At 33.1% G+C, this 12,724-nt stretch overlaps 2 protein-coding genes across 2 annotated transcripts; both read right to left on the reverse strand.

The window, feature by feature from the left end:
- Positions 1-17: 17 nt before the first annotated feature.
- On the reverse strand, positions 18-2,121 carry LOC107855146 (exopolygalacturonase clone GBGE184; the record flags this gene model as incomplete). Its single annotated transcript, XM_047413375.1, is given in 2 exon segments — positions 18-319; positions 1,849-2,121. Coding segments are annotated over 2 exon segments (488 nt in total), but the record flags the coding sequence as incomplete, so codon positions are not given.
- Positions 2,122-4,458: 2,337 nt separating this feature from the next.
- Positions 4,459-12,490, reverse strand: LOC107855110 (pectinesterase). The gene is made up of 4 exons (XM_016700092.2): positions 11,736-12,490; positions 10,503-10,870; positions 6,615-6,827; positions 4,459-5,273 (listed from the first exon to the last, which is right to left on the reverse strand). Exons 1-4 carry the CDS (start codon positions 12,365-12,367, stop codon positions 4,789-4,791), a joined length of 1,698 nt encoding a protein of 565 aa, XP_016555578.1. The 5' UTR covers positions 12,368-12,490; the 3' UTR covers positions 4,459-4,788.
- Between the last annotated feature and the right edge of the window lie 234 nt (positions 12,491-12,724).

Genomic DNA, 12,724 nt, shown 5'->3' on the forward strand with positions numbered 1-12,724 from the left:
CCAGACTTACAGAAGGGAGAGGAGGGCTGGCTCCGGATCTGTCAGCAAATTGCCAGCTGTCTTTTCCTTGTCCGTTTAGAGTACCACCACCTGTCACAGTAACACCCTCCACTTTTTCAATGATTAGCCATGCAGCACGTGAGTACAAACTTATGTCTTTATTTGACATTAGTGTCCCTTGAATTTCTAAAATAAGGGGCTTAGGACATTTGCATGGTCCTTGGAAAATAGTTTCTCCTGTAGTGAATGTCCCTGGTGGAACAACAACTTTTGCTGGTCCTGTTGATTGACAAGCTGCTTTCCATGCTGCTATAAATCCCTACAAGTACCAAAGTAAATTCATTTTAGTTGGTGGAGCCAGGATTTCTGCCGAGAGGGTTCAAAATTTGAAGACCGAAGTGGGTTCAACATCTACAATATATACATAAAATCATTTTAATCATATATTAATAGTATAATTTTCCATCAAAGGAGGGTTCGAACGAACCCCCTATTACTAGGCTGGCTCCGGCATTGCATGAAAGGAAGCCTTGAAGTAACTGTAAAGTTTTCGTTATGCATGTGATTATAGAGAGTCATGAGTTCATGTCGTTGAAAACAGACTCTTGCAGAAATGATGCGGAGTAATGTTTACAATAGATCCTTGTGGTTCGAAAAGCACAAGTTTTAAGATGTGAAAACAGAGTCTTGCAGAAATACAAGTAAATTCATTTTTGCTTCACTCCTATATAAGTTTATCTGAAGGAAAACCTTGAAGTAATTATAAAGCTTTCGTTATGCATGTGATTAGAGAGTCACGACGAGTTCAAGCCGTGGAAACGGACTCTTGCAGAAATGATGCGGGGTAATGTTTATAATAGACCCTTGTGGTCCGAATGTGAAAATAGAGTCTTGCAGAAATTTGGAATAAGATTGCGTACAATTGACTCTTATAATCCGGTCCTTCCTCGTCGAACTGCCATTTTTTCTTTTGCCCTTCTTATAAGTAATTTATTTGTCTCTAAAATCTTCAAACCAAATTAAATACTAAGTAGTTATCTAATAAAATGCAACTTATTATTATGAATATGCATATAAAGTCCTAAAGATTTATTTAAATGGATTTTTGACCAGGCTCAATTAATTGAATCTCCTTCATCAAAAAATTAAGATATGCAAATAAGATAAAAATAAAACTCTCTTTTGTGTTTGCATGTATATATAACTCATTGAATTCTTTTAATATAACGAGAGAGAAAAAACTTCTAGTGTAGCTACAAAAGTGATTCAAGAATTATTTCACGTTGTTGGTTCAAATTCCAGTACGACATGCATACTTTTGGATCCCCTTGTTAGAATTCTTGATCTGGCTTATATGGGACATGCACCACCTAAGTATGTAACAAAAGACACACACACACACACACACACATATATATATATATATATATATATATATATATATATTCAAGAATTATTTCACGTTGTTGGTTCAAATTCCAGTATGACATGCATACTTTTGGATCCCCTTGTTAGAATTCTTGATTTAGCTTATACGGGACATGCACCACCTAAGTATGTAACGAAACACACATACACACACATATATATATATAAAAGTGATTCAAGAATTATTTCACGTTGCTGGTTCAAATTCCAATATGACATGCATACTTTTGGATCCCCATGTTAGAATTCTTGATCTGGCTTATATGGGATATGCACCACCTAAGTACGTAACAAAACACGCACACATCTCTCTCTATATATAGGTATGTAACAAAACATACACACATTGTCATATAAAATAGTGAATATAAGGGGCTATAGGGGCGAAGGTAGAAACTCAGATACAGATTCGAGCCTTACCATAGTGCTATCACCTCCCTCAGGTTTCGCTCCATGCTTGGTAACATCAAAAACAGTACTCTCTGCCTCCAAAAGGCCACGACGCGAACCAAAAGTTGCAGAATCTGCAACTTTTGATGAGAAAATGGCTATACCAAAAAGGAAAATCAATCCAACATTATTGATTTGTAATTTTGGAATAGCCATTGTGCTTGTGGCCGATTTTGGATAATGAAAAGAAAAGAAAAGAAAAAAGAAAAGTATACAAATTAAAGAAGGAAATGAATGCCTTATGAATAGATATGAACATATCCATTGCCATTATATATTAGTTTTCTTACACCATAAGAAAATTATTGGCTAATGTTTAGTTTGTTTTATTTTTGTTTGTACGTTATTACCTTAATTGTAGTTAAGTTGTGTTCAGATTTAATTTTAGATTTAGAAGTTCACCATAAATTATCAACAGAAAATAATACACGTGGCGTTTAGAAGTTAGGTCTTTTGTAAATATAATTTAATTTTTTATTTAAATCATATAATAAAATTAATTCTTTTAATGTACGGCTCGCTAAAAGGGGAGCTGACGTTTTCTATCAGAAATTTCTCTATTTTTAAGGTACGAACATACATCTAATATTAGGATATGTGACACCCCTACAAGTGGCAGCTTCCCATAGCACGTTCATTTTTATCGTAGATTTTTAAAAGTTATTGCATATATAATTAAATAATTTATAATTTATTTATGATAAGATTAAATTTATATTGTCACTCTACATTTATTGATATTAACTTCTTCGAGAAATCAAGGGTGGCTCAAGGATAAGACTAGTGAACCGTTTGCTTTAAGCCTTAAAATAAGACTAAAATTAACCGTCTGCTTTAGGCCTTAAAATAAGCCTAAAATTAATAGTAAATTTTATGTTGTTAGTTTCACTTGAAATAATAATGAAGATTGTGAAATGCGTTTAAAAAAATTATCCTAAAAAATACAAAAAGAAAGAGATACCTAATTTTTATTCGAAATATTTTAGAACTTCGAATTAAATAACTCAAACTTCATATTAATAATTAATGTTTTAACAACAACATTCAAGTTAATGTATTGCAAACAAATAGCTATAACATCTTATTAACTAGAATGAATCTCTCTTTTATTAAAAGTCATATTATATGTGAAGTTAAAGGTTATGTATATTTTAAAATATTACATCAAAAATAACTAATATACAACAACAAAAAATTACTCTAAATTATTAATATATCTCAGGCCTGTTAATTAAGTTTGGCTTTAGGCGTATAATTTTATTGAGACAGTCTTGCAAGAAATGAATACTAGATATCAAATTTCTTGGTATATATTTAGTAAAACAAGCTAATTATAATATTTTAAAATTGGTATGAAAAATATTGGCGAAAAAGGTTAAATTTATCCCTCTACTCTAAAAAATTAGTTAAATATATCTTTCGTCATACTTTTGGATTAAATTTACCCTAGTTGTCATACTTTGGGGCCAAATTTACCCCTTTACTTTGAAAAATTAGCTGAACATATCCTTCGTCATATTTTGGGTCAAATTTACCTTGATGTCATACTTTGGGTCAAATTTACCCTCGTTGTTTAGAAACTTTTCATATGTACCCTTTCTTAATAAAAAAAACTCAAATCAACGTTAAATACTCTATTTATGAAAAATAAAATATACCTTAATCTAACCTGTCCGATCAGACCTGATCCACAAAAAAGATACAAATAAATATATCCTTCAGTTCTATTGGTCCAACAAGATTAAGTCACTTGATATTTATCAGTGCATAGCTCATGAAAAATTGATTTGCATCAGTGCAAACACAAAAAAAAAATATCCCTCTCTCAGTCCATGGATTTGCATCAATGCAGAGCTCATGAAGAATGACATTTGAAGGTCAAATGCAATAGATTGGGCCTATTGAATATTTCTTCGGATGATTGAGTTAAGAGGTCTTTCTATGTGTCAATCGTGACATCTCTTCATTCATACATCTTTTATTTGCAATTTAGATTTATACAATTTTTTTACCATGTCATTTGCTCAGAAAATTTATTCACTGATTCTATAATCTAGATGCATATAGAATTGCATACCAAATTTTAAAATTTGAACATAATCGAACAAGAGCAGAGTTTGTAATAGACATTTTTTCTGGTTTCATGCTTACATTTTGTTCATTCGTAAAAACCCACCAACGTTGCACATTGAAAGAGAAGTATTTTTGTTCGTTGGAAAAATTCGACCAACAAAATTGAGGGAGAAATATATTTGTTTATGTATTTTTTGTGGGTTAGATCGGACAAATTAGATTAGAGTGTGATTTATTTTTTAAAAAAATGAGCAATTTAACATTGATTTGAGTTTTTCTGTTAAATAAAGGGTACAAGTGAAAAGTTTCTTCACAATGAGGGTAAATATGACCCCAAAATATAAAATCGAGGGTAAATTTGACTCTAAAGTATGACAAACGATATATTTAGCTAATTTTCTAAAGTAGAGGGGTAAATTTGACACCAAAATATGACAACGAGGGCAAATTTGATCCAAACTATGACGAATGATATATTTAACCAATTTTTCAAAATAGAGGGACAAATTTGATACCAAACTGGTGATTGTTGCAATTGTTTATATATATGTTACACCATTCAACATGAAATACATAAGTTTGCCAACAAACTCATTTAAAATTACCTTTAAGATGATGTGAAAAATATTCGGAGATAAATAAATACAAGCAATAAATAGACTGGTGGTGATTGTTGCGACTGTTGTCATGCGACATGCACCATACAACTTGAAATAAATTGGTCTGCCAACAAATTCATTCTGATATTATTTTTTTATTTATGACCATATACTTCTTATATTGCCTCTCAGCACCCACTAACTTTATAAAATTCTGAATCTGCCTCGTTTTGCATCACTAGGAAGTTAAGCCGGTATAAAATGGCACCCCGATAGCCGGTATCCACTCACCGCCCTGTATGAAACTCCCAACCGTGAACTGACTCGCCTCGGTAGAGCTATTGATGACCCGGTACCCGGGCCATTTCACTCTACCTTCAGTATTTGAACCGGGTCCCCGGTTCAAATACTCTCCATAATAAAGTGTCTTCAATGCAAAATCACCATTCCATTCCAACCAACCAGCAGGATCAATTAAACTATCAATGTTGGACAAGAGATATACAGTTCTTGAATATTCTTTCCATGGTCTACCTAGGTAATTCTTGAATGATGATAGTACAGGAACTAAGTCTGATGCTGCTGCTACTTTGCAATTCAAGATTGATATTCCTGTATTTTGATTTGGATCCACTCTTCCTTGTGCTGTGAAGATGTTTTTCTGATTCGGGTCGGGTTTACGAGCGTATAAATTGCAGTTCTGGAAAACAACAGCTGCATTACCTGTTAAGATCGAAGTAATCAGTTGTCATATACAATGAAAATACATTGATAAGAGACATAAAAATTTAGCGTGGTTCAATGAATCGACCTGCATCCATTAGCATATATGAGTAATCCATTGTATAAGAGAAAACTTTATATAGGATAATGTACTTGAACGATGATAAATCATATGTAAAACAAACTGTGGTTCAATTAATTGACCTACATGCATGCACATGCAAATATAAGCAATCCACTTATATGTTAGGATCGAAGTAATCAGTTGTCATATAGAAGCTAATAACATTCTAGAACAATAATAATACATTGAAGGAGACATATAAATTTAGCATGGTTCAATGAATCGACCTGCATGCACTAGCATATATGAGTAATCCGTTGTATAAAAACGGATTGTATATACGTGAGAGAAAACTTTATATAGGATAATATACTTGAACGATGATAAATCATATGTAAAACAAACTGTGGTTCAATTAATTGACCTACATGCATGCACATGCAAATATAAGCAATCCACTTATCTGTTAGGATCGAAGTAATCAATTGTCATATAGAAGCTAATAACATACTTGAACAATGATAATACATTGAAGGAGACAAAAATTTAGCGTGGTTCAATGAATCGACCTGCATGCGTTAGCATATCTGAGCAATCCATTGTATAAAAGAGGGTGTAATACATGCATGAGAGAAAACTTTATATAGGATAATATACATAAAATTAAACAAATTGTGGTTTGACTGATTGACCTACATGCACAAGCAAAGATAAGCAATCCACTATATAAAAGAGAATTTTATAAACGTTCTAGCAATGTTGCTTTGTTGGCTATCCACTATATTCGCGATAGCCAACAAAGCTACATTGCTAGAACTAATAGTATCTGTATTTACCAAATATCGTGTATTGTCTGAATAACTTAAACTTTTAGATGAGACAATCACACAGTTCAGAATGTTACAGAAATTGAAGTTGACTACATCGCGTTCGCAATAAAATTGTCGAAGGGAGTGGACATAGAGTGTGTCATGATAGTCAACAAAGCTACATTGCTAGAACTAATACTATGTATTTACCAAATATCGTGTATTTTCTAAATGACATAAATTTTTAGATGAGACAATCACAGAGTTCAAAATGTTACCGAAAATGAAGTCGACCGTTCCATAGACGTCGCAATCGCGATAGAATTGTCTAAGGGAGTGGACATAGAGTGTGTCTAGCCAACAAAGCTACATTGCTAGAACTAACAGTATCTGTATTTACCAAATATCGTGTATTTTCTGAATGACATAAACTTTTAGATGAGACAATCACAGAGTTCAGAATGTTACCGAAAATGAAGTCGACCGTTCCATAGACGTCGCAATCGCGATAGAATTGTCGAAGAGAGTGGACATAGAGTGTGTCTTGATAGCCAACAAAGCTACATTGGTAGAAGGCAGAGAAGTCTGAGCCACTCCTTAGAGCCACAGCTTGGTGCTTGCTAGGGCCAGCATAGTTCTCAAATGTAATGCCCCTTGCTAGAAATCCATTTCCCACCACAGCTACAATTAAAAAAGAAAAGACATTAACTTCTATAATAATATTGATGGAGAATACTGGAGTAATTGGTAAAGTTGTTTTCATGTGATCGGAAGGTCAGGGGTTTAAGTCGTGTGGAAACAACCTCTGGCGGCAATGCAAAGTAACTCGTGTGGAAACAGCCTCTGACGGCAATGCAAAGTAAGGTTGCGTACAATTCACCGGTCTTGTGGTCCGATCCTTTTCTGAACATAGAGGGAGTTATAATGGAAAACCCTGGAGTATCTGATAAAGTTGTTGTCACGTGTAATCAGAAGGTCACAGGTTCAAGTAGTGAAAACAGACTCTGACAACAATGCAAAGTAAGGTTGCATACAATTGACTCTTGTGGTTCGGTCCTTTTGCGAACCTTGCACATAGAAGGAGTTATAATGGAGAACCCTTGGAGTAACTGTTAAAGTTGTTGTCATGCGATCAGAAGGTCAGGGGTTCAAGTCGTGTGGAAATAGCCTCTGACAACCATGCAAAGTAAGGTTGCGCACAATTGACCGGCCTTATGGTTCGGTCCTTTTACAGCCTTGCATAGAACGGGAGTTATAATGAAGAACCCCGGAGCAACTGGTGAAGTTGTTGTCATGTGATCAGAAGGTCACGAGTTCAATCAATGGAACTTTGCACTTAGCTGGACTGGTAAAGTTGTTGTGATGCGATCAAGAGGTTACGGGTTCACGCCGTGGAAACAACCTCTAACAGCAATGCAAAGTAAGTCTGCGTACAATTGACCAGCCTTTTTGGTCCTTTTTCACATAGTGCACATAGCGGAAGTTATAAGGATGAACCCCGGAGTAACTGCTAAAATTGTTGTCATGTGATCAGGAGGTCACGAGTTCAACCCGTGAAAACAGCCTCTGATGGCGATGCAAAGTAAGACATTGACTCTGGTGATCTGATCCTTTTTCAAACCTTGTACATAACGGGAGTTATAATATACCACGTTGCTCTTTCTTATTAGAATAATATAATATGTCACCGGCCAGCATGTGGACAAATTTTCCATCTTTTTATAAATCTATATTATTAAAATTAATGTATGGTATTTTATATTTATAACGAAAGACTAGATTCTTTTAGACAAAAAAAAAAAAAAAATGCTAATTATCTTTGTCATATATGGACACTGACCTATGTTGTCTTATATAATTGCATGTATATAAATTCGAATAACTTCAATACCACTAATCAAGGGATCAATTCTAAAGCTACATCATTTTTTTAATTCGGTTGATATTTATATTAAAAAAAATTTCTATTTGAATTCGCGTTGTGTAAACTTTTTAAAGGAAAAATATTCCTTATCATAATTTTTCATATCTAAAATTTAAACTGGAGATCTAAAATATTAAATTATATCTCATTTGTAATCTTTATCTTACCTCCGCCTCTAGATTTATACGTACAAGAAAAAAGGACAGTTTGGTGTCTAAGCCTCTGATTGAATGTACTAGGTACGGAATCTTAGTCCCAAGAGTTCTGCAGTCAACTTAGTTAATAAAGGTGGGTAGTACTCAAAGACTGACTTTCAAAAGACAGCTATATTAATCACGACGTTTTTAAAGATTGGAGAGCCTACACGCTATACTTTCGTTTCAAAAAGATTGATATTAGCATTACACTCGCTTAGGTGCTAAAGGTAGATACGTAAATCACTTAGTCCTTGAACTAGCGATAGAGCCTATTAATCAAATTCAAACTAAAGCTCATGTTATTTGCGGGGTTCAAAAAAGATTGAATCATAAGAATTTATTATACACAATGTTATCTTATATTTTGATAAAAGATTATTTTCACGGCTCGAACCAGTGAAAAGATATTACATGTATAAGATAGGACTATATATTAATGTGTGGTGGGATCTTTTTTTTTTTTTTTTTTTTTTTTTGATAAAAGGGGGAATATGGGACCAAGAAATTAATAATTGGATAGGTCATTTTCAAATATCCAACATAATATCTACACCTAATTGGCTATGAGTTATGACTATAAGAACTTATTGCTAGGGTCAAGAGTCAATTATTAATGAGTGCTTTTTTTAAGAAAACATTTTTGAATTTTCTAATCGATTCAAATTATATCACATAAATTATAATCGTTAAAATAGTACGCTACCGTCTTTCCAATTTAAGCCCCGAATTCTTAACTTATTATATATTTATGACTTATTCACGATTGATAGTTCAGATAAAATAGTCATACACCTGATAATTCAGGTTCAGATAATTGCTCACCTTTAATAATATTATATTAAATTTTCAATTATTTATTTTGTATAATTAAATTTGAATTTTTTCAATCATTGTATATTACAAGTCTTGTTTTTCCACACCGACATAATCAATCAATTTTTTCATAACCCTACATGTTTTATGTTAATACCTCATGTCAAGATCTTTCACTATCTTTTTAATATATAGTTCATAATTTGAAATATTTGGCAATATAAATATCTACAATATAATATCTCATGTCATGAATAACCTATTCAAAGCTAAGTTGTTCAGACTTTTCAAAAATGTTACCGCACCAGTATTGGATCCTTCAGAAATACATTACTTTTGAAGGATCCAACACACACTCGAAAATATTTTTGAAGAGTCCGAGCAACTTCAATTAAAAGAGAACCACTTCTTATCATGATTTTAACTTGAACTCGAGATTTTTTATTATGGATGAAGAAATCGTATTCATCCTGCCACAATATAATGCCGATGATGATTTTATCTTGAACTCGATGATGATTTTAAATCGTATTCATCCTGCCACTTCTTATCATAATTTTAACTTGAACTCGAGATTTTTTATTATGGATAAAGAAATCGTATTCATCCTGTCACGATATAATACCGATGAACTTTACGGTTAAAAAACTACACTATATATAGCATAATTTGGGTTGTTAAAGATATGACATTTGGGTCTAACTCACCACCTACTCTAACAGCTCCTTTCATGCCCGGGGTCCAACTGACGTGTGGATCGGACCAACTGACATGTGGACCGGGGACATAAATGGAGGTGGACCTGGCTCTGATACTATGTAAAGATATGTCACTTGGGTCAACTCAACCTCAAAAACTTGCTCACGACTCATGAGGAAAGGATTGTTCAAGTCCATATAAACAAACCACCGCTCCGTCACTTCCAAGCCAGTGTGGGACATTCACCGACTCTAACACCCCCTTCACGCTCAGGCTCCAACTGGTGCATAGACCGAAAGCCTAAATGGGGATGAACCTGACTTTGATACCATATAAAGACATGACATTTATAACTAAAATTAGCTCATCAAGGGAGAATTATCCAAATTCATATAAACAAATCGTCAATCCATTCTCCAATCAATATTGAACTTTCACCTACTTCAACAAAACCCATGGCATCACATATTGCCTTGGTCCAAATAATTATCTATCTTGGCAACATAAATAGTCTTTATGTATACGGTCACTATAATTTAACCTATTATAATAAATGACATATTTTATGTTTAAATTATTAATGTCACTTAACCTAACTTTAACAATTTTACTATCGTGACTATCGACATATAAAAGTCAATCTCATGAAGTATCAATTAGTCGTGGTACATGCTCAGTATACACAGACAAATACAAGTATAAAATACGAAATTTTGAACTTACCAACGGTAGATGATCGAAAAGTTGTCCATCCATCGACTACATTTCGATTACCCTTTATCGTTGTTTTTCCTATCCCATCGCCAACGAACATTATCATAGTTTTCTTCCTTTCTACATCGATATATTCAAAATACGTTCCCGCCTTAATGTATATCACGAATCTTGTATTGCTAGAATTTGGTGACGCGCTTAATGCCGCGTTAATAGTCGTAAAATTACCACTACCATCCTTAGCCACAATCAAATCGAACTTAATTTGGTTCACCGGAGCTTGTAAAAGCGCCCTGTCCCTTTTTTTCAACCATTTTGGGTGTCCATCTTTCATTTCCCCGTATTCCGGGAAGACTTCATTGGAGTTTGATGACGACCTGTAGTCAAATTATAATAAGAGGCATTAAACTTATTTATAATTAAACAAACGAGACAAAAATAAATAAATAAATAAATAAATAAATAAAAAGCGAGTTGAAATTAAAAAGTGAAATAGAAATAGAAATGTTTAATGTACATTAGAAACACTAAACATGTCACATTGTTAAGACAATAAGAGCATGTTATCAAAGACATGTTTAATGCTATTAAGTGAATTATACTATTACTTTTAGTGGAAAGATCTTAAAAAGTGATATTTAAATTATCAATTGTACTATCACCCACAAAAAAAGTAAGAGCATATTATTAAGAGTAAAATACAATATCTAAAAATTAAAATATTCTTTCTGAAATTAGATTAAAAAGAGAAAAGACAGACACAGAATGACACAAAAGGAATATACTTTTTTGGAGCACGCATTCAGTGTTTTGTGATGTAAAGCAGATGTTTTAGTGACCTTATCCTTGAGTCGACCCGGTCTTTAACTTCTTGAGCATGGCAAGAGTAAAAATAAAATATCTAAACTTAAAATTAGAATATTCTTTCAGAAATAGATTAAAAAGAAAAAAGACAGCCACAGAATGAAACAAAAGGAATGTACTATTTTTGAAGCGCGCGTTCAATGTTTTGTGATGTAAAGCAGATGCTTTAATGACCTTACCCTTGAGTCGACCCGGTCTTTAACTTCTTGAGCACAGCAAGAGTAAAAATAAAATATCTAAACTTAAAATTAGAATATTCTTTCTGAAATAGATTAAAAAGAGAAAGGATGGCTACAGAATGACACAGAAGAAATGTACTATTTTTGGAAAGCGCGTTCAATGTTTTGTGATGTAAAGCAGACGTTTTAGTGACCTTACCCTTGAGTCGACCTGGTCTTTAACTTCTTGAGCATAACAAGTGAGTTGCTCACATGTTGAGATATGGTTTTCAAATCCTTCTCAAAGTAATGAGTCAAGTTGTGATTACTATTGTAAAATCCACCAATACAAGTATCTTGATTTGTCATTGCACCACTAAGAAGTGTTTGGAGATCATTATAATGCTTTGAAGGTGAATTTGTACCATTTTTTGTTGAAAGATCATAAAGAGTAGTTTGTAACTCATCAATAGTTCTATCACCTAAGAGTTCAATACAATCATATAAAGCTCTTTTCTCATTAGGATCCAATTTGGACATCTTGTGAAGGATGTTATTGCAATGTTGAGAAGAGGATTTGACTTCATTTAAAGTTACATTGACATTGGAAGAAATGATTTGTGGGATTGATTTTTGTTCAAGATTTGGGATTAATGAAAGTGTTGAAATGCAAAGTTGTGGATAAAGTGTACCTTGGCAATGTGAATTTGCAATTTTGATTATGTTTTTGTCAACATGAGTTTGTGGAGTACTACTTGATGATACTAATAATTTTGGGAAAAAGAAGAATGTGAGCAAGAAAATAGATGAAAGAGGAAGCAAAAGTGAAGGTTTCTTTTTTTGGCTATACATCTTGAGGAGTCTAGTGAGGGAAATGAGGGCTAAACTTCTTAAATTTATAAAGATTTGTGCTATTAGTATATTTTAATTTACTGTAGCATACATGGTGAAGTTGAGGGTATATCAGAAATAGTCACTCTACTTTTAGATCAGTGTAAATTCTATTGTTTCAGACTTCATTTAGTGGGATTATACTGAGTATGTCGTTGTTGTTGTTGTTGTTGTAGCATATATGTTGAAGTCGGGGGTATATCGGAAACAACCACTCTATTTTTAAGATAGAGGTTAGATCAGCGTAAATTCTACTTTTTCTGAATCCACTTAGTGAGATTATACCGAGTATCTCGTTTTTGTTGTAGAATATATGTT

This window comes from Capsicum annuum, chromosome 6, assembly GCF_002878395.1.
Source record: "Capsicum annuum cultivar UCD-10X-F1 chromosome 6, UCD10Xv1.1, whole genome shotgun sequence".
In the NCBI taxonomy this organism is placed as follows: domain Eukaryota; kingdom Viridiplantae; phylum Streptophyta; class Magnoliopsida; order Solanales; family Solanaceae; genus Capsicum; species Capsicum annuum.

What these genes read in the sequence shown, in the direction of transcription:
- LOC107855110 (XM_016700092.2), bottom strand. Translation starts at nt 12,367, where the DNA reads ATGTATAGCCAAAAAAAGAAACCTTCACTTTTGCTTCCTCTTTCATCT. An exon ending in AAGACCAGGTCGACTCAAGG is followed by an intron (nt 10,871 to 11,735) that starts GTAAGGTCACTA and finishes ATTTGACTACAG; the next exon opens with GTCGTCATCAAACTCCAATG. An exon ending in TTTTCGATCATCTACCGTTG is followed by an intron (nt 6,828 to 10,502) that starts GTAAGTTCAAAA and finishes TTTTAATTGTAG; the next exon opens with CTGTGGTGGGAAATGGATTT.